This window comes from Leuciscus leuciscus (genome assembly GCF_965113295.1).
Source record: "Leuciscus leuciscus genome assembly, chromosome: 23".
NCBI lineage: Eukaryota > Metazoa > Chordata > Actinopteri > Cypriniformes > Leuciscidae > Leuciscus > Leuciscus leuciscus.
The window spans coordinates 9013896-9041822 of NC_138747.1; the positions used below are offsets into that span (position 1 = coordinate 9013896).

At 38.3% G+C, this 27927-nt stretch overlaps 2 protein-coding genes across 11 annotated transcripts in view; one reads left to right on the plus strand and one right to left on the minus strand.

The window, feature by feature from the left end:
* Nucleotides 1–3735: 3735 nt before the first annotated feature.
* ier2b (immediate early response 2b) lies at nucleotides 3736–4886 on the plus strand. The gene has a single exon (XM_082156329.1). The coding sequence runs from the start codon at nucleotides 3845–3847 to the stop codon at nucleotides 4346–4348; it is 504 nt and encodes a 167-aa protein (XP_082012455.1). The 5' UTR covers nucleotides 3736–3844; the 3' UTR covers nucleotides 4349–4886.
* A 2272-nt stretch (nucleotides 4887–7158) lies between these two features.
* Nucleotides 7159–27927, minus strand: part of cacna1ab (calcium channel, voltage-dependent, P/Q type, alpha 1A subunit, b) — a 128548-nt gene continuing 107779 nt past the window's right edge. For 3 of the 10 annotated variants that reach the window (XM_082155100.1, XM_082155094.1, XM_082155092.1), the window contains 9 exons: nucleotides 26213–26316; nucleotides 23990–24096; nucleotides 22716–22860; nucleotides 20894–21013; nucleotides 19578–19595; nucleotides 18827–18862; nucleotides 17130–17352; nucleotides 15949–16181; nucleotides 7159–14639 (listed from right to left, as the gene is read on the minus strand). In XM_082155100.1, the coding sequence (XP_082011226.1) occupies nucleotides 13983–14639; nucleotides 15949–16181; nucleotides 17130–17352; nucleotides 18827–18862; nucleotides 19578–19595; nucleotides 20894–21013; nucleotides 22716–22860; nucleotides 23990–24096; nucleotides 26213–26316 (1643 nt within the window). In that variant the 3' untranslated portion in view covers nucleotides 7159–13982. The remainder of the gene's footprint in view (nucleotides 14640–15948; nucleotides 16182–17129; nucleotides 17353–18826; nucleotides 18863–19577; nucleotides 19596–20893; nucleotides 21014–22715; nucleotides 22861–23989; nucleotides 24097–26212; nucleotides 26317–27927) is intronic. The other 7 variants (XM_082155093.1, XM_082155099.1, XM_082155097.1 and 4 more) reach the window with 5 other exon arrangements.

The following is a 27927-nucleotide window of genomic DNA, read 5'->3' on the forward strand; positions in this document are numbered from 1 at the left end:
GTCCACCTCTGCCTTTGCATCACATTACAAGAAACTAGTTAACGCTGCTGTGATCTTTCTAATACAGTGGCTGTGGGAGTGATGGTAAAATTGACATCTTTCTCTCTTCTGACAGCGTTATCAATCTCTCTCTATTTTTTTTCCTCGTTTTGAAAGATGTGAAAACACTATTGTGGAGTTTTTCTTTTGTTATTTGAGCAAATGGGAACACAAAAAAATATGTAATGTAAATATTTAATGTAGTCTCTCATTCACCGCTATAGAAGTTTACCCAACTATGACGACTTCCACTTCTGAGAAACCAGGGAATGTGCAAAAGGTCCATTATTCAGATGTCCACTATAATGTCCTTATTACAAATATACTATTTCATTTGATATTCTCTTTATTTAATACAAAAAATTGTGATTACTCTTTATTTTAAGGTAGACTAAAGCACAAAAATATTCATAGTAGTCTAGTCAAACTCTAAAGGTCCTATTTTTATGTTAAAGACAATATCAAAAGCTTAAGTCATCTTAATGCATAAGCACAAGTTTCCAAAATACACATTTTCCTCATTTGTATGTAAAATAAAATGAATACAATTGTTTTGAATATGTTATCAGTCCATCCTAACAATAATAAGTAATAACAATCTGCAATTTTTCAGAGAATTAATGCACTAATGTCTTTGAATAGCCTACTTGATTAAGAAAACAATGCGTTTCCTCTTTGGATCAGTTGCATGATGCATTACCTCATCTGTGGCTAAGCAGAAATGGCATATTTTTAGCATTGTTTGTCACTCATTTCCAAAACAGGGCTGTTAGCACACCTATGTTGCAGTCCTGACCTGATTCATAATTAATTCGGTTATGTAACTGGCCTGGATGTGCTTGACGCTCAAGGCAGTAAATATGATAGGCTAAAGACGGGTGGTGGGTGCATACAGCTTGCGTACATTTTTGCAAGAGGTGTGTTAAAGGATTCCCATATGGTTTTTAATGCCAGCTATAGGGTTAAATCGCTGACGTCTGCTCCATTCTCCTTTCCTCCATTTCCTTTTAGCAACACTATTCTCCTTCAGTTCCTCCCCCACCTCTTAAACAGTCACCCTTTCCTTCCTGTCTCCTGCCTTCCTCTCTCTCCACACACTGTTTCCTGTTTCACACACACACTCCACCTCCTGTGAAAAGCATAAAGGTTAGTTGTATTTGTCAGGGCCACACTTGTGAGTACTGAGACAAGGTGAAAACTGACTTTAGAGGACATCTGAAATTGTTTTGACTATTTGAAAGACAGATTAGGCTGAAAATATGTTTTGCTTAAATGTCAACATGTTTATTTCAGGGTTGGGGTTTAGCAAATATAATTATCTATGTACATATTAAAACCATTGGGTCAATGTGGTTCACATAGACCCAATGGTTTCCATTTGCTAAACCTCAACCCTAACCCTCAAATAAACCTGTTGACAAGATTGGGGTGCCCTCATTAATGTAATGAAACCAGTGTGATCTCAGGTGCAAAGAACTCTTTTGGAAAGAAAGCAAGGGTGGACCTAAATGGAGGCCGGATCACATGGAATGCAGTTTGTCAGAGAACTGTAATAAGGGAGCTATTTTTACAAGCAGTAGCTTGAAGGTCCTCATGATTAGTCACTCTGTTTACAAAACTGGTTTGTAATGTGATGCCCTAGTGTTTAATAAAATCAATTATTTCCTCCCTCTTCTGTTTCTCAGTAAACACACTCACAAACAAGACTACTTCCCATGCTGAGCAATAAATCAAAATAATCCGAATGAGATTTATTGCCAAAAATGCTTACACACACAAGGTAGGCATACAAACACATTCGACTTGACAAATGTTTTTTTCACGCTCATAATTTAAAAGCAATTCTCTGTACAAAAATGCTGCACACCAACAAAATCTTTTTATTTCGACGTAGCCAGCAGGTAGGCAATTTTCTATAAATAGAACACGCATTTGCTGTGAATAACAGCTGTATTCTGACCTCAGTCGCTTTGCTTCCTAGTTACGCTCATGTGAGCAGAAGGGGTGGGGCTGTTGGACCGGTGACAAGTCCAAATATGGTGCGCGGTGACATCATCAGTGCCTCTGCTGAGGCTGCGGGAAGCTGCGGCACGTCACGGCTTTTCCACTGCGAGTGCGCGCTCCCCGGAGACACGACGGATCTGCCAAATATGGCGATAGAACGTGACGTCGAGCAAACAGAAAAAAGTGAACCGTAAACACTGGGGACAGATTGAAAAAACTCTCAACATGAATGTTTCAACAAGAAAGGCGAGCTTGTAAGGCCACATCAAATAAATAGCCTAGATAATACACTGTAAGAAGAAGAGCAAAAAATAAAACAAAAGCTAGTTAATCAGGAAAATGATGCACTTAGTTATCATCATTTCCCCTACACTTAATGAATATTTCATGTATTCATTCACATGTCATTAGTATAATTACATGAGATCAATAAGTAATGATTATTTGAGAAACAGCTCACCTGAGGTCATGAAGCAGGTTTTTTTTATTTTTTTTATTTTTTACTGTACTGGCAGACATCTGAAATCTGATACAGTGCAATAATGACATATGCTGTTTGTGATGACACTTTTGTAGAGCAGTGCTATTAAGACCCGTGTTGCCAGATCTCATTAGAAAAAAATCCCCATCAATTTCTTTTTACAAAACAAGCCCAAAATAAGCAACCCTATTGTTTCCAGCTTTTGGATACAAGACGAAACTTTTTTTATTTAGATTTTTAAACATCACATTCATAAATGTTTTTTATTTTACTAAAGAAAAACGTTTACGATTTGTTGGCTGAAGTAAGGCTGTAATGTAGACAGTATCAAAGACTCATTAAATAAGAAAGCTAAAGACTTTAAAATATAAATATTTTTAATATTTCTAAACACCCTTATTCTGATTTAATATTACTACACAATAACCCACCCCCCTAAGGATTTTTATTTTTTTTTATTTTCTTTATGGTTGCATGAAAATTGTATATTGTTCAATTTTGCATTTGAACGAAAGTACATGCATAATAATGTTAATGTTCATTCAATGAAACAAGTTTGTTTTGTGCTTCTGGTACAGGCCGGGTTTATCAATGAATATTGCTTTATTTAATCATTCTGATCTATTGCTGCACAATTACATTTTGCTGCAAAGACAATATATTTGCTAAATAATTAAAATTCTTAACAAATTAATTTGTTTCCCTCACACCCACACCAGGGTTATTATATTAAAAACTAAAACATTTGATTAATTATTATTAATTGAAATGAACCTGAAATAAAATAAAATGTAAATATTAAATGACAGTTATAAATGTTGCATTGGCAAATAATTGTAATAAGTTGAAGGGGGAAATAAATAAAAAACTAAGAGAAAAAAAAACAATGACAAAAACTAGCCTACTAAAAGATTTAAAAAAAATTAAATTATTAAATTAAAAATTAAATATATTAATAAAAACTTTTAATAGTAATCTATAATAATACTAAAATAACACTGACTGCCACAATTTAACGCATGTATTACCTTACTCTTCCAAGCTTAAAGTTGCGTATAATAAGTGGACATGGCAACACAACGCATATGTTGACTTGATACCTCAGTGCTGTGCCAATATGACGTATGTTGACAAGACGGGAGGGGCGTGTTTATACACCCAGGGGAATGGAAACTCTTTACGTCACCTGAGCGCAAATAAAACACCGCCCTGAGAGGAGAAAACTTTTAGTTTTACAAACCACCGCGAAGACCTTTAAGCAGACGTTTAAAAATAGAAAACAAGTCTAGAACTGAAATATCCTGATACATTGTAAACACAATGGACGTCGAGGCAAAGAGAATCATGGCTCTTTCTATTAGTAAACTGTATTCCTTGAGAACCCAGCGCGGGGGATTGAGACTTCAGCGGAGTCTCCTGCTCTCCATGACCATGAGAGCCGCACGGGACATCTACCACACCGCGCAGCAGCTCAGAGACGCGGAGGAGGAGCAGGTCGTTCCGTGCGCCCCGGAGGAACCCATGGAGATTACTACAGACTCTCATCAGACTCCTAATGAGGTCGCAATGAAGCCTCAGGAACCTAAAGACACTCTAGAAGAGGACAAAGAGAACCTGTGTGCTTCTGAAAGGCACTCCAGGAAGCGCCGCGGTAAGACGGCGCTCGAGCCTGACTTTCTACCTCTGAAGAAGGCAAGAATGGACACGGATGAGGAGAAGCAACATCTCCAAAGCGAGGTTTTGAGGACTAATAATGTAAACAGCTGTCGCCAGGCTGAAACCCTGACAGCGTTCACAACAAATCGAGCCATCGGGGCGTGTTGAGCAAGACGCACTTTGGTTCATTCCGAGAATCGATCTCCCTTGATGGGAATTTCCTGGACAAACTGGTTCAGAACGGACTGGTTATGCAGCCTGACACCTGTGCGGTCGGCTCAGCTATAAGAGCTCCGAGAGAGGCCAGGATCAGCAGGAATACAGGACAGGTGGTGGATACTATGATCCCAATCTCATTGGAATCACCCGAGCTGCTTCATTGTTCAGTGAGAGGAGTCAGATGACTCTGTTGAATCACGTATGAACTGGGCTCTGATGTCTTCTATCAAGCCTATGAACTTTACAATCTCAAATAAGAAGAACTCTGACGGTGTTTGACACATAACACATGTTTATCCGAGTTTGATACTTGAAAATGTCTTGAAAATGCCAAAACGTGTTAAATGTCACTGTTGCACACTGATCAATTACACAGAAGAATATGTATTGAAAATACTAATATAAGAAGGGCATGATGGACTGATATGATATGATGTTGATTTCAGTGTTTACTGTTTGCAATAAACATGCAAATGTTTAAAAATCATCATGTTGTACAGATTTCATTTTGAAGAGCTCACAGAAACATCTGAACAAACTCTTGATGGCTAAAGTTTGGGCTAATATTTGTGGATTAAATGAAGAAGTTCTGACTGAAGTTATATTCTCCCCCACACCTTTTAACCAATGAAGAACCATGATTCTCCAGCTTTTACTTAAAGATTAACAAATATATATACATATATATTTATACACATTTTAGAGATTACACCCACAAAAAAGCTAGCCAATGAAATATCTTAGAGTTGACCACAACTAGAAAAAATCCGATATAGAATTCTTTTTTAAATATATTTGATTTATTTTATGTAGCCTATATATTTATAGATTAATTAGACTTTTCCAGGACTGGAAATATTTTTTTTAAAGACTATTTCCACGATATTTTCCAAGTCCTACTTGCAAACATATCATCTCTGAAATATGTGACTATAACTCACTCAGCCTTTCATCATGAGGTGTAATGCTTATCTCACTGATCCTAAACCCAATCTTTTGATAAAACATACAGCTCATCATCTGTCACTCTTGTGTGGGCGATAAAAAAGGCAACAGCTGGAAAGACTACGGTAAAGTGTAATTTCCCTTCATTAGTCAGCAAGATCTGTCCGAACATGACCATGAGTCATGAAATTCACTTTTCCCTTGAACACACAGATAAACATGTTTGGCTAGTGGCCAGTGTCAGACAATATAATCGTTAAGCTTGAAGTCCCAGTTCAACTGGCATTACAACATCCGAAACTGACATCAGTAGAGCACAATGAGAAATAATTAATGCAAGAGAGTGAAACTAGAGTCCACAGGCCTCAGAGCATGAATTTTAATCACTTCTTTAAGTCTTACGCTCTGGGTGGTTTTGTGTACCTAAAAAAAAAATGTTTCAAACATTTTTTTTATTTTTTTTTAAACAGTTTATTCTAAGATTTAGCGTGACACAAAAGCATGTGATTAGGCTCTAAATTCAAATGACTAGCATGAGTAAGTATGAATCATTGCTCTGAATGTATATGTGGGTTGTGGGGGTGGATCTGAATAGGTGTGCATGTAATTTCAGGTAGGAAGTTTTGGAGCGTGATGAGCAGACAGGAAATACAATTTTCAGGTGGAGATCATTTTAGGCTGAATCCTCTGCTGGGAAACTGCAGTGAGATAATTGCTCAGGATGATTAATAACTGAAACTCATTTTAAGATTAATCACTAAAACTTAGTTCAACTCAGATTGTGTGAAACCTAAATGAATCTGTTTGATGTGGTCATGTGTGGACTATATGTGAATACCTCAAACAGGTTTCTGATGTTCTAGTTTCCTCCAGGGTGGTCTTGATGTGGGTCTTTGACCTGACAAATGAGGTGGAGGGGGGAAATTATGGAAATTGTGATTTTGGCTCGTCGAAATTATATAAAAAAATCACAGTGTCATAACGATGAACTGATATTCAAAGTATGCTTAACTGTTAACTTTTTCAACAAACAACATAAAAAAATAGAGCATTGCAGGAAGAGAAACAATTCATCAAACTTTTCTCAAGATCAACCATTTAACCCTGATAAAGAAATAAGAGAAATAATTATCTTTTTAATTTATAAGATACATAATATTTAAGACTTACACATTACTTATAATAACACTATATATACTGTATATATATATATATATATATAATGATCAAGAGTTTTATCTGTTAATGCACTGTGAACTAACATTAACATTTTCTTAACTAACATTAACAAAGCTATAAATACTGTAATGCTCATTGTTAGTTTATGCATTAACTAATGCTAAAAAAAAAAAAGAGACATTATTGTAAAGTATTACTAATTGAAGCAGAGAAGGGCAAATCTTTTTTAAATATACCCATGAATGTGTACATATTTATATAGAAAAAAAATATTTGCACTTCTCTGCTTCATGGTGACTAACAGTTAAATTAAAGAGGAACTATGAGGGCGTTTAGATGCAGAGTCACTATTTCTCACTATTTCTTCGCTTCCTGGGACACGAGTCATTGGGTTAACAGCCCAGATCCTTAATAATCCGGCTATCAACACTTCCTCAACAGCTGTCAATGTGTGGTATAATTTCCCCCACCTGAAACCTGATTGAATCCTTTTCAGATTGTCGTATAGGTGTGAACGCACGCGTCAAAGAGAGGTTTTTGTCTTCTACAAACATTCATCAGTTGTGTACAAAGAGTGAAATTAGACACACGTTCACACACAAACTACAGTCGTGCATCTGAAGACAAGAGATGGGTTTAGAATGCATTCTCTCTGGTTTTTATTCAGGTTCTTTAGGAAGAGGTCTGTTCGGAATTACAAAATGCACTGGTAGAAATAGCAGAGAGATAACAGAGACAGAGGAAGAGAGAAAAAAGGGTGATTTTTCATAGCCAGAATAAATGTGTAACATCACCAGGTTCAGGCAGCCTCTTTCACAGCTCAACATCAGCAAAAAGGGTTTTGGAGTTCTTCTTAAATCAGAGTGATGTGCAGTCCCTCACACTGAGAGTTACTGGATATCTTTTAACTTTTTTTTAAAACTTTTTTTTTTTTTTAATTCTGTAATACATTTCCACAGCATGTAGTGTGCTCACCTCACCCACGATTCTCAGAGAACAGTTGGCAATAGAAACAAACAAACATTCTATGAGTATTTATCATTTATCGTCTCTTGTATTATTTTTTTCCCCCTCTTGGTGCTCTTTTTTGTCTTTTTCATTTTTAAAAATAGAAGAAAAAAGGAACACATTGCTCATAAAAACATCTAACTATATTTATATATTTATACATATATATATACTCTTTTTCTTTATATTTCTTTTTATATTTTAGAATTCCTGAAGTTGACTTTTTAACCCACATAGTGGCATGCACATTGCACATGCAAATCAGTAATTAAATACCTCTCTTTATCATGGCCTTTTTTTTCTCTTTAAACTTCCTCTTTTGCTTTTAAATGGTTCAGGTCAATAGTAATATGGATGGCGGGTGGGATATGGGTGATTAAGGAGAGATGGGACGGGTTTGTGGGTGTCATGGTGACAGTGGCTACGCGCTCACAGGAACTCCTCACATACTCGCACATTCACACCACACGCTTATTTCCCCTTCGACACATACGAGCGCTGTGAAGAAGCACACTCCGGCTGACGGTGGTGAAAACACACTTCCTGTCTTGTGAGCCGCTTCCTTTTAGAGAACCTCAACATTCGTTTCTCTTTTAAGTGAAATCTGTTCGTTTGTCTGCTACATGTTTCTTAGCATCTATTCTGTCTTAGGCAGAACAACTAGTGCGCTTAAAGGTATCATTCAGCCAAAAATGAAAATTCTGTCATCTTTTACTATTACTATGTTTCTTCTGTGGAACACAAAAGATGACATTTCGAAGAAACACAAAATAACTTTGGACCCCATTGACTTTCATTATCTTCTTTTATGTTCCGCAGACGAAACAAAGTCATACAGATTTGGAACTACATTTAATAAGTAAATGATGACTTTCCAAATCACTTTTGGGTGGACTGTCCTTTTAAATGTGTAATAAGTATGATTTATGTTTTAATTAATGTAAGTTGTAACTATGAGCATTACTAATAATACATTTATATGTAAAAATATTTCTTACATATTATCAATATAATATCAAATCAGCAATGTGTTTGAATGAAGAAACCATGACATGCATACAGAACGAGAGGAAATGAAACGGTAAGGAACATGGGAGTGCTTAAGAAAGAGGATGAACACAGACTGTTGCAGGAAGTTTATGAATGAGATATAGCCTACAAGAGTTACAGAAGAGAAAGAGATAGATAGGCCCAACAAAATAAGTTAGATAGACATGGACAGACAGTCGAGGTACAAACATGATGACTCTCTTCGCTTTCGCCATGGCTTTGTTTCTACGGTCATGTAACGGCGATGGGAAACTGTTCATTGTAAGGCACTAAAAAACGACTTGCCTTCAAATCAGCTCACGGACAAACGCACACACTCGCAGTCGACCGTCCCACTGTCACATGGATGAACCCAACCCTTCCGATCTTCTGGAAAAAGTGGCAATGGATCCGTACCCAATCTCGGATTGGGATCAGATGAGGATGATAATGAAGTATGCCATGGTAAATGCTGAGCAGAAATGGATTGGCAAACCCAGCACTAAATTACCCAAGGTGCACAATATCATTAGTATCCCTTTCTGATAAGGTTTTTTTGTTTTTTTTTGGCATGCACAATGCCTGTGCTGGCCACAGCTGTGCCTCAAGTTCTCACTCTCATACATACAGGGAAAAAAAAACTACATTACCCATCACCCCCCTCCCTTTCTCCAGTTCCCCCACACATTAGCATGCACACACATGTAATTCTGTTCTGTACAAAGGGAGACCACAGGAAGTGGTGTAGCTACATAGAGGGTGACTTGTTTTGGCAGCACTCAACCATTGAAGGAAAGCCCTTATTTCGTATGAAACAGAAAGAAAATACAGCTTTGTTCCACTAGGACGATACAAAACAAACAACACATGCTCAAATGCAAGTGTGTTGTGTATCTACGATGGATCACTTGTGTGTGTTGCAAACTGAAAATGGCTTTCTGTTGGGACAGAAAATGAAGATGCGAGTCAAAAACATAAAGCAATAAAGGCATTGACACTGAGAGCAAAAGAGGGTCAGAACCAAACTGATGAACAAGCAGAGCCAAAGAATGATGCACCAGTCTTAGTTACATGCATAAACCTTTAAAGGCACAGCTCACCCAAAAATGAAATTTCCGACATCATTTATTCACTCTCATTTATCTAAACCAATATGACTTCATTTCTTCTGTGAAACATAGCAGGAGAAAAATTTCAAGCTACAAAAAGGATGCACTATATTTAAAGTCACCAAACAGAAGCTGTTTCACTGGATATACATCAAAATAGAAAAGATGACTGCAATTTCTACATGCCAGCTGTAAAGTCTTTAAGCCCTTCAGGTAACTGGATCAGTCAAATTTGTTAATCAAATTTGTGAACTGGATCAACTGATTCATTGAAAGTTCTAAATCATTAAGGTGGATTTTAAGATATTTAGCGAATAATGACTTGTATTTCAGTCCGTTTTTTACACAAACCTGTTGTATGGCTTATAAAAAATGAGAACACTGTCCCAATTTTATATTTTATGGTACTTTTGTGTCCTTTTAGAGGCTTAAAAGCCTCAGTCCTCATTTATTTTAACTGCATAGAATAGAGCAACCAGAATAATTATTTAACATTTCTCCTTTTTTACAGAAGAAAGGTCATAATAGTAAAGAATGAGATGAGGAAGAGTAAATCATGTCAGAAGTTTCTTTTTTGAGTGAACTGTTCTTTTAAAAACCACAACCTTCTGCTATCTCTTTTTAATCATTAAAAATCAAATCCTATTAATAAACTATCGATCCACATCTTGAGCTTAAATGGAGCTGCATTTCAAGTGTTTTCAGCAAAAGAATTCAAGACCAAGAGAAATTCTAAATGGGCTTTATATTAACCATGCAAAAGGTCTAACTAACATTCATGCCTGACAAAAATAAGCCTTCCTGTCCTTTTGCTAAAAGACCTGAGAAGTAGAACAATCCCTCCGATGTTCGATGCAACTCTCTAAACGAGCAGGGTGAGACAAATTAAAAAATGGTTGCCATCCACTTGAGGAAGCATTGCTAAGAGAGACAGAGAGCCGAGATGGACACCCTGACAGAACTCGGTTGTCATTTCCCTTCATTACTCTCAGAGTAACTGGGATCTTCCCCCATCATATAACCGTGCCTCCCTGTCTTTAAAAAGCCCAGCAGACAGCGCAGACATGGGAACTTGTTAAGGCGTAGTGTGACTGAGTCCATCACATTAAGAGAGAGATAGAGGGGAGAGGGAAGAGAGGCAGGGGAAGGGTTAGTGTGCGACACTAGAACAGAAGGCACTGTGGCTCTGCAGGTTCATCTGGACCCATGGGCATCAAACCTGTGGCTAATTGGGGGCCAGCTGTGGGTAAATGTGGGCCGAACATCAACAAACACCCAGAAAACAGTGGTTTCCTCCCTAAAAGTCTTGAATATGGGTTGGCAAGGAGAAGGGATTAAACAAAAAGACACTTTTCATGTTTTAAAACTTTTTTAAAGAAAAGAAAAAGTCCCTTGTACTGTGGATTTCATATGATTCTGGGACAGAAAATGAGACAATACAGAACCGCCCAACTGACTTCAAGATTAGATGAATGTGGTGAACTATTCTGAGACGCTTTGATGTTTTTATCTGAATAAAGTGAGATTATGAGACCCACTGAATCCTTACGGTTTCACATGCTGACTGCTTTTAAGAGAAACTTCTGCATCGTTTTAAGCAAAATTACAGTCAGGGTTTCTGATCTTAAACATTACATAAAGAAAAATCCTAAATGAGATCTCTTTCATTTTTACTCCTTGACAGCAGTGAGATAAAATTGAGACTTTTGGAGTTTTTTCTCCTCACATGCGTCTCCTCTAGAGTTTCAGAAAAACGATTTCAGATGATGCTACCCACATTTCTTTTATAGCTCTATATTCATACAGCATGGCAACAATTGTCTCATTTGTGATATTTTTTTTTTTTTTTTTTTACAGATTTTTGGAGAAACATCTGAGACAAAGTTGATTTTTAAAACTGAGAATTACATGGCTCCTGAGCTATAAAAGAGTAACCTATGCACAATAAAATCCTTATCTGGAGGGGAAAAAACCCCTGTTGTAATGGGATATTTAATAAACATTTGGTCTTTTCTGATGTTTTGAGATGGTTGGATTGGTGTGGGTCAGCTGGACAGGTTCAATGACAGTAGGGGAGGCTGAAAAGGCCGCACCTCTACACCCCTGTGAGATATACGTTTGGCTGTATCGTTGTATCCTGAGCAGAAGGGGGAGGGTCTCAGATTGAGCAGGCAGCCAAAGACATGACAAACTGCCCATGGCAGGGAACAGGAAGGCAGGGTGGAAGAATCGTTTCCAGTTACTTGATCAAAGACTATCCAGGTCAAAATTCTCAAAAAACGACTGTCGACGAGCTTCGACAGACCTGCTACGTCACCTACTGTCTGGGAACAGTTTTGCAAATGTAATAGCGCCCTCTGGCGACTGTATTTTCATAAGGGATCGTTTGTCCATAGTCTAGCCTGGCTAAAGCTGTGTAACAGCACCACAACATGGACAAAAAGTAAACAACAACATTCATCGCCCAAAATATTAACTTGCACATACTCTACATTAGCTGTGAAATAATTTAAGGGGTTAAAATCTGACCTTCTATAAAACAATTTCTACTGATCACACTGTTGTCTGACCATCTTTTTCCGTCAAAAAATAAATATGAAATGGACCCTGAATTTGTCTGAAAAACTCTGACACGAAAACTGTCCGAGGGTATCCTGAATGGCCTGACTCTCTCTTTTAAAACATTCATGAGCTCTGACCAAAACTATTCACTACTGATAGGAATATTCTACTCAGCTGAGGTCACAAGTACGTAAACTTCAGGATGCTATCAGGAGCGCACCCTTATAGACTTCAATCTGTGGTGAACGGAACCAAAAACAAACACAAAGAGTTCGAAACAAGATGGCCACAACAGACAAAACTCCTGAAAACAAGACAACAAAGTCACATGACCACCTCTATCTTCATCAGCATCACCGTCATCTACATCAATTGCATTAAGATAGTTTTCATCATTATAAGACTACTGTTATTGACAATAGCAAATGAAGCCTTTAGGAAGGAGAACATCTCTCACCCCGTTTCTCTCTGTTCACAACCATGGCTGACAGCTGTAGTGAGGGAGGTTTCACCATTCAGGCTAGTTTTTAGTGCAATCCAAAGTAATTATAAACAGTGCAGAACATCATCTGGGATCCTCAGATGGAAATAACATAGAAAACACCTTCAGATCTGTCTCGCTATCTAGAAAGGTCTGCATTAACGTCTATCTATAAACTCCATCTGCACATAAAGGTCTGTAGACATGGCAAGAGCAACAGGGAGAAAACGAGAGAAAGAACTTCCTTAAACTGAATGGAAAAAAGAGAGTTATCACCCCCCCTTCCCACAGTAAATCTTCTGTCTGATATATATATATATTTTTTAAATCATTCATGCAATTTCCATCAGATTTTAGTCCAAAAATATCAAAGAAAGCTGAGCAAATGCAACAGAATAACCAAGCTCCAAATGTTCAAAAAGAAGAAGTAATCAATTGAAGACATTCTGAAGAGGAAATAGTCTTTCCATCCCTCCCTCATCTGCCGTTTCATTCTTTTTCCGCTGTCTTTTCCTTTATCATTGAGTGGCAGTTTGTGGGCGGGGTTTCGGTGTGCCACGCCAACCCGCCTCCTCCCGCCTGCACTGAGTCCTTTCATATGCCACGCCTCTTCGACAGTTAACCCCCTCCCCCAGGTGATGAGGTCACTCAGCGTCTTGAGTTGGTAACAGTAAACGTAGATGATAAAACTCATCGATATTGGCCAGCACATGGGGCTGGTTTTGCAGTAGGTAGAGCTCTTGTTCACAAGAAAACTTGCTTTTTCTTCAACAATGTCTATTTTTTTCTTCCCTTTTTATTTTTTTGGGTCTTTTCAAGAGGCATAGATGTGAGGGGAAAAAAGGGGGTTCTGGCTTGATTTTCAAACTTCATTTTTTCTTTTCTTTTTTTTTTGATTGACAGATGATGTTTCTCATTTTTTCCATCGTGCAAGAAGCAATCGGTCTTGCTCAGTCTGGAGTGGAGCGTTCAAACGCAACGACTCTGATCTTTAAAGTTCAGTCCATCTAAACGCAACCACCCCATTTATCTCGTATGCTCCCATTCCCTTGCTTGCTGAGCAGCATGGGCAACATAGTCTAGAGAGCAGGAGAAAGCAATAGAGAGAGAGAGGGAGTAGGGAAGCTCGATGTGCCACTCCAAGGTTTAGAGTCTCACGATGGCGCAAAAGCACCACTTGCTTTTCCTCTTCCGTCCCCTCTCTCCCTGCTGCGGTGCATAAACATCTCGGTTTGAGTTGAGCGGCGCCCCCTCCTGGTCACCCTGCGCACTAACACCAATCATCCTCGTCCGTCTCGCTATATTGTTCGTGCAACCCCTTCCGGGGCCCACGGCCATTTGGCGGCCGGTGTGGGCCTGGGTTGGGGTCGCGCCGGTGCGGGGAGGGCGAGGAGGAACGGTAGCCGTTCGGCACACGACGCGGGTGTGAGGGAGGCCCTTGACGAGCAGTCCTTGGGGACCGGGGTTGCGGGTGAGAATGAGGGTGGGGGTTGCCCTGCGAAAGACTCAGCTCGTAGGCAGGTGGCTCGTGGTGCCGCTCGTACTCATAGTCCCGATCATAGAATGGTCCATCGCCCTCCAGGCTGTCCGGCGGCGGGCCCCAGCGGCCGTGACGTGGGGACCTGGGTGACGCATGCCTGGGGGAGCGCGGGGAGGCGTGCCGGGGCGAGTTGTGATGGGGCGAGGCATGGCGGGAGGGTGGACGGTGGTAGGGCGGTTCGTGATCTGGTGGAGAGAAGTGTCGCGGGGAAGGGGAGCGGAGACGACCCTGGCCCGGGGAGCCGTATGGAGGCTTGCGGACGGCTGGGGAGTAGGTGACATGAGGACGAGGTGTGGATGGGGTCTGGGGCAACTGCCGACGGCCACGCCGGGGGGTGCTGGTCCCCGACGTCGAGGGAACGGGGCTTCCGCTCACAGAACTACTGCCCTACATGAAAATTAAAACAAGGCAAATAAAAAAACACCACAAAATTAACGTCAAACAAAAGAGAGGAGCACACACCGGCAAGAGGTGGAGGAGGAGGAGGAGGAGGAGGAAGAGAAGAAGAGAGAGAGACAAGGAAGAGGAAGAGAGAGAAAGAGGTGTGTGGAAACAACAACAACATCAATAAAATCAGAAAGAAACAAACCGGCAATGAGGCAAAACAGCAGACACAGAGAAGCCACGAGTCACATCGAGAAAAATGGACAGAAACCACAGTGATAAAAGAAGATAAACAAAAGAATAACACAAGAAAGAGAAACTGATTTCAGTAAGCAGTCATGATAAGGTCACAGGTGAGCATAAGCTGTCTGGTTACTGTCCACACGGACCCACACCTGCGTATTCTAGATACTCTAAGTTTCATTCCTCTGGCTTCTCATGGCAGATTACTGTAAAGATCTAAACCACGAACACATACACATGAATGTTCAAAATGACTACTCATGGGTATGACTTTAAAGGGGTCACATCATCAAATGTCTCATTTTCCTTTACCTTTTTATAAAAATAATAAGGATGTCGATCGATTAAGAAAACAAATTAATCGCACAGGTTTCAGAAATGAATCACGATTAAACTGCACCTATGATTAAAATGTGTAATAATTGTAAATATATTTTCACATTGCATCTCCAAATTAATGGTGAAATAACATAGTGTTTAAAATATTCACTATTTAAAACATTTGTTTAATGGCATCTTTTTAGTAAGTACTATGAATAAAGGTCAGTATCACTGATATCAATAATGATACTGATGCCTCTTATTTAAAGTTTGCCTTCAACAGCCGTATTTTTCCCACTCCTAAAAAAAATAAAAACAGTTTGACATGTTATATAAACATATTTTAGCTATCAGAGTGCAAAACCTCCTCCAGTCCAAAAAAAAACAAAACTGAAGCAACTTGTTTCAAAATGCATTAATACGTGGCTGTGTGTAGCTCTTCTTAAGGATCCCAATATAAGGAAACGAGAATTTTTTTTTTTTTTTTTTTACTTTTTGGGTGGCACATTTCAGCACAGATTGTTTTGTGAACCTGCTGCAATGTGCAAAGTGGCTGAACAGAGCAGTGCAAACTATATTAGACCTGACAGCAAATCTGCAACTCATATGTGCTGTTGCTTAATTTATAAAGATAAAGACTCAATATGACATGGCCCCTTTAAGTAGTATAGTGAAATAAGTTGAAAATATCAAGTTGAATTTGTGTGTAAATATACGAGTGGTATTTCAGCGAGTGTGTGTGCCCCACCTGTCTGTGCCCTCTCCCCTCACTCGGTGAGCGGGACCATTGGCGATCAGATCTGTCTTGAGGATGACGGTGGTAGTCACGCTCATGACCGTAACGCTCTTTATCCACCGAGCTGTGGTGGTGGTGATGATGATGGTGGTGGCGACGGTCTTTTGCTCGACCCCGTTCTCGTTCTCTCTCTTTAGGTGGAAGTTCACCTGACTGTGTAGTGGTGCTAAGGTCTGTGCCCAGTCCTGCAAAAGACAACATAGAGAAATGAGATGAGATGTGTAAGAACACAAACCCTCCAAATGAGTCGCTGTCAATTATTAGGGATTATAAGGTGGTTTCAAATGACATGAGGGTGAGTAAATGATTATTTATTTTTGGCGGAACTATCCCTATTGGTCCTGTAAAGCAAACTTTTATTCATTTGTTTTTGCCTATTTTTGTATAATTAGAGCAACAGAATGTTTACAAAAAACCCAAAACAAAGTTAAAAAAAATTCAATGAAGAAAATAATTGCTTTTTAAAATAAAAATCTGTTCATTATTCATCAGAAAAGTACGGAGACCCTAAAGGGACATGGTGATTGGAAATAAAAATGAGACCGGCGGAAAAATTATGTCAATGCTATTCTGTTCTCTCGCAAATGTTTTTTGTTCCCACGAGAAACTTTGCATTCACAAAAGATCTCAAAAGTTTTGTGAGAAAACGCAATGTTTCTAGAGGGAACGCAAAACTTTTGCAAGCGAACACAAAAGCATTGAAATATATTTTGTTACTCCCATCTCATATTTTTTCCATCACCATGTCCCTTTAGGGGCTCTGTAGAAAAGTGAGATAAAACTGAAAGAAAAAGCCAGTTCTTGCTTTTCACAGAGGTAATTCAATAAAAAAAAAAAAAAAAAATTGCAGTGACTTTGTTTAATTGCTTATTTATTCTAATTCTTAAGTCACTTTGGACAAAAGAATTGGCTAAAGAAATACATTTAAATAATGTAAATATTGTCAAAAAAGAGAGATTTTTAGATTACATAGTGGGAGGGGCAAACATTTTTATAGTTTGACAAAAATTGAGAAGCACTGCTAACTTTAGATAATAAGTTACTCATAGCACCTACAGAACTTCGGTATCTTAACAATTTTTTTTTTTTAAAGAATAATAATATGACACAATTTGCAATGAGTTGTGCAAGACCTGTGTCTGCGTCCGTATAGCGAGCGAGGGATCTCTCTGAGGTGCGGTGACTGCGGTCTCTCTCCCGGTCTCGATCACGCTCTCTCCTTCGCGGACCATGTCGGTGACCCTCTTCTGACACCACCCTCTCCAAAGAATAATCGTCCAATCGTACGCCTCGACCAGAACGTCCGTGGACCAGTGAGGATGTAGAACGGCGCATTGGACTTGTGTCGGTGATGGTCTACAGAGAAAGAAAAAAAAAAGATAGACAGAGAAAAGGAAGAAAAAAATGGGAAAGGACAGAAGTTTACATTGATATGGGTTTAATTAAATGCAGTGTGCGTGAGTGGAAACATCTGAATGTAACCAGATTAACACTCAGTACATTCCACACCCACAGAGAAAACCAAAGCACAGGTATATCTGTCATGCTCAACAAAGACAGAAAGAGAAATAGAGATCAACAGGAAAAGCGAAGGAGATCTAGATAGAAATACAGAGATAAATGGATATTCTGTGACTGACAGAGAGTAAAAGAGAAAGAGAAATAAGCAGACAGACAGCCAAAAATAAAAACATACAGATAGATAAATAAATAAATAAATAAATATACAGACAGAAAGAGACACAGATAGATAGATAGACAGACAGACAGATAGACAGACAGACAGAGACAGATAGATACGCAGTCAGACATACGATAGATAGATAGATAGATAGATAGATAGATAGACAGACAGACAGATAGATACAAAGATAGATAGGCAATCAGAAATACGATAGATAGAGAGTAAAAGAGAAAGATAAATAAGCAGACAGACAGCCAGAAATAAAAACATACAGATAGATAAATAAATAAATAAATAGATAAATATACAGACAGACAGAGACACAGATAGATAGGCAGTCAGACATACGATAGATAGATAGATAGATAGACAGACAGACAGACAGACAGACAGACAGACAGACAGACAGATCGTGCCTTACATGCACTGCAGCCTTTCTAATACAAGCGGAAACATGAAATACTCAATGTCTTTCTCTGCAATAGCTGAGCACACAGAAGAACCCAATCCAGCCAAATAAAGTTCAGCACATTCATCAATGCACACACCCTAAGGCATGATGGTCAACATGACAGTCGGTAGCACGTGTGGACGCACAGTCATACTTGGCCACATTACGCTCTTATGCGTCTAAACATGATCTGAAAACTGAAATAACCCTTCACGCTCTTCTTTTCACTCACACACGTAATGCTTGATGCCATGCGCCTTATTGAAACATGCTAACAACATGACCGGTATTAGCAGCAGGTTTTCCTGTTTGAAATCCATGCGCCAAGAACTACGAGACAGCAAAAGCTCCCCATGTCCACAGGACCAGAAATACAGAGATAAGATACAGACAGACACACAAACACTTGCGCGCACGCTCGCTCGCACACACACATACATACATACAGGGATACAGGGCTGCATAAGTGGACACGAAAAAGGTATAGAGAGAGAAAGGTACAGCAACGGGTAGAATATACAGAGGGAAAACAGGATGGCTTGAAAAAAAGAGTTCAGTGTGACATCAAGACATAAAGAGAGACGCAGACTCCTTAAACAGACAAAATGAGAGAGGGAACAAGGGAAAGCATGGAGAAGATAGAGAGAGAGAGAGAGAGAGAGAGAGAGAGGCAGAAAGCCAGAGACGGTACATACACTGAGGTTACTTCCTCGCGGCCTGTGTCTCCGTCGCTGTTGAATAGCACACAGACGATGCGCAGAACAGGACACACGCATGAGACCACAGGGACGATACACACAGAGCACAGCAGAGAAAGTGTGTGAGGAAAAAAAGAGAGAGAGGGGAAGGTAAAGGAAGAAAAGAGGAAATGGAACAAGGAAGGAAGGAAGGAAGTGGGCAGGAGGAAGCCATGGTGTAATGGGTAAAAATGGAGACAAATTGCAACATGAAAGAAGAGACGAGAAAGATCCCAGGAATGAGAGATATTGTCAAAAGGAAAGGGATCGATGGAGTTGGTAAGAAATTAAAAAGACGAGTGTGCCACAGGAAGTCCATGAAAAAAGTAGTGAGACCAAAACAAAGGAAGTAATAAAAAACAAACAGGGAAATAAAGAGAGAAAAGAGCAAGTAAAACCAATAAAAAGAACAGGAAATATAAGAGGAAATGGTTGAAAATGGAAGCAAGGAAAAGGGAAATAGGAGACCAAGATGCATTATGGGTACAAAAAGGAGACAGAAAAAACAAGGATTGGGGAGAGATTAAAAGCAAAGTGGAGAAGAGAGCAGAGAGAGAGAGAGATCGTGATCCCAATTGTAATTTAGAGTAAAGGAACACAGGCATTGACAGGAATGAGTTGGGGGGAGGGGGAGGAGGAAAAGGAAAGAGAAAAAAGACAAAAATTGAGCGAGTGTAGAGGAAGATAGGAAGCACACTAACACACTTACCGCAGCAGAATGCACACTCTGTGGGGCAGAGCAGTGTTAGACAAGAGTGAGTCACAAGAACAAGAACCACATCTACGTTACAGCTTTACACGGAACGCACAAACACAGACTTTGGATCCTCACACTTCCTGGTGTGCACTGTATGCACCACACTTCCAACACACAAGTGAACATATATAGATTGTTACTAGATTGTGAGGATTCTACGCTTAGCTCATCTTCACACACATTTTGGAACACATGCGGGGACACACGGCTCCCTCACACTTATCACACTTGGACAAAATGCTCAACTCAGACACATCTCCAGAGGATAGTCAACCAAGAGATCATGGGGTTTATGTAAGGGTGAAAAACGCTGTGTATATTTATGCATTTTATCATAATAGTAGTGTAATTGCTTCTCTGTGATGTGTTTTGGGTGTATGTTTGCGGAATCATATGTTGTGAGCGTGTTACTGCCTCTAGAGGTTGATTTGTGCTAGTGTTTCAAAAGGATCAGGTGAAAAATATCTGTCAGGTCAGGAGGTCACTGGACATCGGAGTTAGGTATGCAAAGCAGTGCATGTGTTACATATCACATTTTTGCACCTTTTTGCATCAAAGGGGTGTCTCTTAAATTCAGTCGATTGGTTGCTTCCATATGTGAACTGTCCTATGGCATATTTAAACTCAATTTAAATCATAACTCAGGAATAAATTATATTTTAAAACATAATAAAACAGAAAACTGTTTTTTTAAATTGCAATAATATTTCACAGTATTGCTATTTTTTTATTAATTATTATCTCCATAAGTTAATCTGTATGATATAATTACTTTTTAAAGCTAGAGCTATACATTTTATAATTATGCACAAACAGGCTGTTTTTTTATAAGTTGACCTATTTCTGTCTGACGTGTCACTACCTCAAATCAAGCTCTGGCAGCAACACACACCACCAGACACACCAAGGTTTTCCTGAAAGTGAGCTAGGGTGGTATGATGATGCTGAGAACACACACTCGCTCTCACTCTCTCTCTCTCTCTCTCACACATACATGCATTCACACAGCCATGCAGGTAAGTGAAGGTAAGGGTGTGAGCCACTTATCCATGTGCCCTTTGACTCTTGACAAAGACATGCTAGCATTTATTGACATGTTAGCATGACAGCACAACAAACTATTTGAAGTTTGGTTCCCCCCACCAAAGCGGTCAAAGGCTGTAAGCTGGATAACTGACTAATGACGGATGTCGGGAATGGATGATAACAGATAAAAGGTGGAAAGATGAAATGGGTGAATGGATGGATGAAAGGATGAAGGTGCTCACTTGGTTGTCTGCTGAGAGGCGTGGCATGGAGATGGTCCGCCCATGCCCTTCCATTGGGTGATAGGGCTCAGTGTCCGAGTAACCGTCCCCAACAGGGCCAATCTTTCTCATTTTTACCGTCTGCAAAACAGAGCAACAGCATGTGGGCCGGGCTGATGCCTGCTTCACCGGCCTACAGCTCTATGGGGTATGATACTGGACCCATAAGGGATTAAACCAGTAGAGGGCGATGTCATGTGCAAAAGTGCTTTGAATTGAAGATTAGCACACTTGATGTAGTCATTAGCCATTACCAAATGAGGCATATCACTAACAGAGTGAAATAAAGGAACAGGTGCACACTAGTCTGAGATTATCGGCCCATATTACAACTTATATCAAAGTTTGCTTTTTGAATATAATGTTCAAGGACAGGTAAATCTAAAAATAAGATGTATGAGAGTAAAGCCCAAAGATGTCACATTTACTTACTACTAAGCATGCCAATATATATATATAGTATTTTATTTATTTATTTATTTTAAATGTGTTTTATATTATATATATATATATATACACACACACATACATATACATATATATACATATACATATTTATATGTTTGTAAAAAATTTAAAATAAAATAAAAAAAGCTGTTGTTCTGGTTTATATAACAAATTAATTTTACAAATATTTTAATATAACCTATTTTTGAGGAAAGAAAAAGAGATTGAGTGATTTCCAAATTTGGTCTATAAAAGAGAAATGTAAAAGAAAAGAAAAAAATATTACAAATATAACATCAAGTTTACGCTACAAATTAATAAAACAAATATTTTAACATCACTTATTTAGCATACATATGCTAAAAAAAATTGGAAATAAAGAGAGATTGTGTTGTTTCAGGATTGGTATATAAAATAAATACATAAAATATAAATTATTTATAACAAATCTTTTTTCATATATATTTTTCTTTTATATTTTAAATATAAAATAAGATAACTTTGAATAAAAAGCTTTAATTTTTAAAAAAGTTTTAATTAATGGAAAAACAAATGAACATTACAAATATTTTAACCTGTTTTGCATATATATCCAAAGTGTAAGAGGAAATAAAAAGACACAGATTGACTTCAGGTTTGGTCTTAAAATTTCACAGTAAAAAGGTCACAGCTCTCGTTTATAGACTTCTTGCAGGCTGAGACTAGGTGTACACTAACCCTGTCTGATTGCCCACTACTGGTTTAAGTGCTTTCCAACATGCTCTTCAAGCCTACAGCTGTTTATTCAGAATCTCCTTTGCTTCATAGTACTAGGATGAGTGACAAGTGCAGGGAAACATCAGGGTCGGATGACTGCTGAGCTACAGAGAAGAGTCACACTGAAGGAGAGATGAGAGTCTGGAGGGGGTTTGGTACGATCCAGAAGACAGTGAAGAAGCAGCAAGCAGTGAATCACCCCCGCAGTCTGGCAGAGGTGGGAGGGTCTATACAAATGTCTACGATGGGCAGTAAAGTTCAGCAGAAATATTTATCAGATAGATAAAGATGTGAGCTAGAGACTGACAGAGACAGAAGAGGTAGAAAGAGTGATAATATGAATGAAAAGTGTGCCCAAAGGCACTGAAAAAGACAATGGCTGGGAAGACAGTGATTGGCTGAAGAAGCACACGGTTCTTGGAATACCAAAGGCTGAGAAAAGGCCAGAAACAGATTCTGTTGATATAGTCACAGCCACTTTGTCAGGTTTCAATCGGCCAGATAAACTCCTGCTAAAAGTTCAGATTCAGATCTAAACGAGACAAAATCACCTTTCTGATTGGAAGATCTCCGGTATTACCTGTGGATTATGGCGGCTGTTGTGATGGTCATCAGGATACGATGGTCTGTCAGGGTTCCAGTTTTCCGGAACAGACTTCTGGAACATTTCCTGGGCACGGGACGTCACCCAAGATTGGCTCTCACTCATTCCACCCTCTGGAGGCCTGGACCAGAGAAAGGTGTTGGTTGGCTAATTCTCTCACTCACTCTCACACACTTACATAAAAGCAATTTTGTACATACAGAATGCATTTTGCAGACAAAAAATAGTACAGAAACACTATTACAAATGTATTTATGTTTTTACAGCAGAATTAACATAAAAGCAGATAGACGTATATCGTAGAATTGAAACATAATGTGAACAAAGACAGCTGAGAGAAGGTAAAACAAAGAAAGAGCAGAAGTGCAGCCTATAAGGAGAAGAAGAAAGACAACAATTAAAGCAAAGCTAAGCAGTGAAGAAAGAGACAGAGCACCAGTCGAAACAGGTGAATCTCATAAAACCTGCCAGGTTTTAGTAATATTTTACCCCCAAATAAAAAAAATAAAATAAAAAAATATATATTTTGAATATAGAAATCAAAGTCTATTTTTATACAATTAATAATTTTTGAACTTTGACATTATTTTCATGACTATTTAACATTTAATTTAATTTTTAAATAATTTAAATGCATTTCAATTTAATATATTTATGTATGGCTATTGTTCTGGTTTATATAACAAATTATTTTTTACAAATATTTTAATATAAACAATTTTTAAGGAAATAAAAAGAGATTAAGTGATTTCAGATTTGGTCTATACAAAAGTAATGTAAAATAAAATAAAGAAATATTACAAATATAACATCAAGCGTTACACTACAAATGAATAAAACAAATATTTTAAAAACTTAATTTGCAAAACAATGAGAGGAAATAAAAAGAGATTGTGGTGTTTCAGGCAACAAATATAAAAAAAATATATAATATAATATAATAATGTAATATAGATATTTTATTTTATATATGTATATATTGTTGTGATTTCTTTTAATTAATAAAAAATTACTATTATTTATTGCTTTAAAAATTGTTAGTAAAACTTCTGAATGCATTACAGCAATTCTGGGGAAAAATGTGCTTTATTCTCATGAAATAGCACATAAATAATCTTTTAATAATTAATTTAGCTTTTGAATGAAATATGACCTGGATATGATTTCATGAGACGTACTCATACAGATTAAGCTAAAAGCTAATTAAAAAACATGACTTATATAAAAAGAGTAATCAAGATGCTACTCACAGGCTATTGACAGGTTCCTGCGGCAACTCTGGGAGACCGTTCACCCCCGGTCCCCCTTCCTGGTTCGGGGATGGCTCCAAGCGCTGAAACATTAATGGCGTTCGGTTCTGTGTGAGATACGAACATGGCCTGCAGCTGGGATCAGACACACTCATGGGATATGGGGTAACACACACAAGCCACCGTGCATTACACAGGTGGTGGGGTACCAGACAGCAGAGGTCACCCAGAGGGCACCATGGGAAATGGATTCCTCCTGTGCCCTCGTCAACCTGAATGGAGTAGCTCATTGGGGCTGTGCTGTCTAGGTAGGTGCCGATGGCTCAATGCATTTCCATCCAACCCACCAAAAGATATGGGTGGTAGTAACAGTTTGGGCGTGCTACAGTGAAGATCTAAGGTTCATACTTACAGAACTACAGGTTCTGGGTGGATGATACATAAACTATGAACACTAGAAATCTCAGAGACCGTGGTAGCCCAAAGGTTACACCAAGAACCTCCCCTCAACATCCATTAATGAACATATCGGCTGAACAAACGTGTCCACACGGAGGGAGAAAAGATTCCATGTTAGTGACTGATAAATCAACCTCACCGATCAACGGATGGAGGAAAACAAGACAAAACAGAAGATTACACACAATAAAAAAGAACAAGAGACTGACAGTGGATCCAAAAAGTATGGAAACAAAAAGGAATTTTTGAATTGAAAAGAATTAGACAGAAGGAAGACAGTAAAAAATACAAACAAGTTTACAGACAGGCATATAGAGACATCAAGGATGGATATAGAGTGAGACAGCCACAAACGCGCTGCTGATGTTGAGAGGACGGTGCTGAGGTACAAGTGCAGACAGGTAAAGAGACAGACAGGGATTCAGGTGAGGCAGGACACAAACATATATTTAGACCATTCCCTGATGCCAGCAGAGTGTCCATGCTCCAAGTATTACTAATTCAATTTCTATATGAACAATGATAGGCAGAAACAATGGACACTGTGCCTGTTCGGGATGGGAACATTTCCGGGGAAGGGGGCAGGAGTGACACTGACAAAAGGCCATGTTGTATCATTCATCATTGTATATTCATTGCAAAATTACTGCATGTGTTTTTAAGCATGCTCTAACTCTGTAAATAAAATGTGAAATGATCATACAGATCTACTGTATAACCAGTTTACTGTTTTCATGCCATAAAAGCACTGAAATATTAGGGGAGTTTGCATGAAAATCTTAGTGCTCCATGTGGGAAGTGACATAAACTACTGTGTATACTGGGTCGGCAAGATTTTTAAAGAAATTAATATTTTTATATAAAGCATTTATAATGTTACAAAAGTTTTTTATTTCAAATAAATACTTTTTTTTTTTTTTTTACTTTCTATTGATCCAAGAATCCTGGAAAAATGTATCACAAAAAGTTTAAGCAGCACAACTGTATTCAAAATGTATAATTATAAGCAAAAAATCTACATATTAGAATGTTTTCTGAAGGATCGTGTGACACTGAAGTAATGATGCTGTAAGCTGTGCCATCACAGGAATAAATTACATTTTAAAATATATTAAAATAGAAAACAGTTATTTTTAATTGTAATAGCATTTCACAATATTACTGTTTTTACTATAGTTTTGGTCAAATAAATTGACCTTGTTGAGCAATAGAGCATATTATTTTTAATAATAATTTTTTTAAAGTCTTACCAGCCCAAACTTTGGAATGTGATCATCTAAAAATGGCTAATTTCAGCTTAAAATGTGTGAAGTGTGAAGGATGCATTGGCTGTGTCTGAAACTGCAGGCCGCTGCCTATCTGTGAACAGTTTTCAACCATGTATTTTGATGCATATTTAAAGATCACATAAAAATGCTGCATGGAAGCACCAAGATGCAAATTAAGTTTCCAGAATGTGCATAAAAACTGCAATGCTCACTTCTAAAAATTAGAACTTATAAGTTAAAAAATCATATATAGCCAATAAGTGAGAAGGTAGCCAAATTTAAGATAATTGTGCGGACAGGCAGAAAAAAAAAAAAAAAAGTGCTACCAATGTTGATTAGCAAAGTGAGGAAGTTTCCTCTGCAATGTTAATTAGTGAAGCTAATCAACTGCAAACTTGGCTTAATAGACTACATGATTGATTTGCTGGGAGAAGATTAGCAAAAGGTTGAGAAAGCAGAGCAGACTTGGCATTTGTTTGTTTGTCTGAGGCGGTACCTGCTCCTCACGAAGCACCTGCAGCTTTTTGGCCTTGCTCTGCCGGTAGTACTCCATTATCATCATGGCGGCGTAGATCTTGCCCACTGTCAGGTCTGTCGCTGCTGAGAGGATGAAAAAGTTAACCTGCACAATTAGACCGGGGTGGAATGGGACCCTGAGCCGAGAGGGGAATGGGAGTTGGAGACAAGGCATGCCACAAACACTGAGGTCTAGTCTCTCAGACCCAGACAAAACTCATCCACGACCTCAACAAAAGTGAACCAATAGAAGTTCTTCAGAGTCCAGTGTGAGTCTCAATCTGGGTCTGAGAATCTGGACAACAGGTATACAACAAAACTTTCACAAAACTAAAGTGGCCCCAAAAAAGCACTTAGACACTAGAGTCACGATAAAACATGTATGAATATTACTGCATTGGCAACAAAAATCAAACCAAGTGGCATTTGTGAACAAATGATGCTAGACATTTTCCCAGAACTAATTTCCAATTTCCAAACCAATTTTTGTATAGTTTTTGTGAAATATTTTGTTCAAAAACCATGCTTTGCGCTATCTTTCTTCAAAATAAATGCCACCTGGTGTTTTGTTATCAAATGCAATGAATTTCTTACATGTTTAGTGTTGCTTGATAGTCCAAATATTTTTTGGGGCCACTGTATATACTGTTATATAAATGCACAATTTACATTATACACAATATATATACAAAGTTCACTGACAAATACAAAACGCCACTGAGCTGATAGTCTTTTCACAGTCAGATCCTCATTAATTAAAGAACCTCTCATTTTACTCAATGACCTTTTACTGTTTCACATTTCTATGCTGTATTACGTTCCTACAGGGACTCAAGAGCCATTTTACTACGAAAAGATGCCATGAATGAGGCAAAAGTAGCAGTACCTTAAGAGTACAATATTTTGCAAGGAGCTCAAATTTTTCATCAAAACTCTGCAATGGCATCCGGAGTTTGAATGAAACATATAACATATAAATTTGAAAAAATTTGAGCTGCCACAAATAACAAAAAAAGCAATCCCTTCACATCAAACAATTTCTTGTTAGGACAATTTCATAGTAAAATGGCATGAAACACCCAAAGGATTGACAATAAAAAATATAAATAAATGTAAAACATGCAAAAATTTTCAGAAGAAAACATGCCAAAAGAAAGCATACAAAAGCATTTCCAGGCTACTTGTTTATTAGCTACTTTGCATACATTATACAAACAGATTTTCAAATATTCTGGTCGTCATATCAAACTCTAAAGTACCTAACATCTTTTAACACCATCAGATATGAGGTACTAACTCGGGCTAGTTTATGAGGCTCTGTGATTTGGAGGTTTAGCCCAGCTTTGTGCTTTACACATGCTGGAGTGAAAAGACTTCTATAGAGGATCCGTCTATAGCGAGGCACCCCCTGATAACAGGCAATGAAGACAGAAGATAGGAGAAATGAAGAGGGAGAAAAAGAAAGAGGTTGGGGAAGGAGAGGATATGTTATGTAAAAGTGGGATGACTATGTTGAAGGCCTAAATGTGGATAGCGAAATGGATGAACTACTCGATTATCATTGAATATCTGATGTGAAAAAAATGATCTTTATGAGCAATAAATCTAGCCAGGAAGCAGGATGGTTTTAAATTGAAATAATATGGAAAAGCATGGTATTCCTGATCTAAGATATTGGTCTGTCATGTGGGGACG

What these genes read in the sequence shown, in the direction of transcription:
- ier2b (XM_082156329.1), top strand. Translation starts at nt 3,845, where the DNA reads ATGGACGTCGAGGCAAAGAGAATCATGGCTCTTTCTATTAGTAAACTG.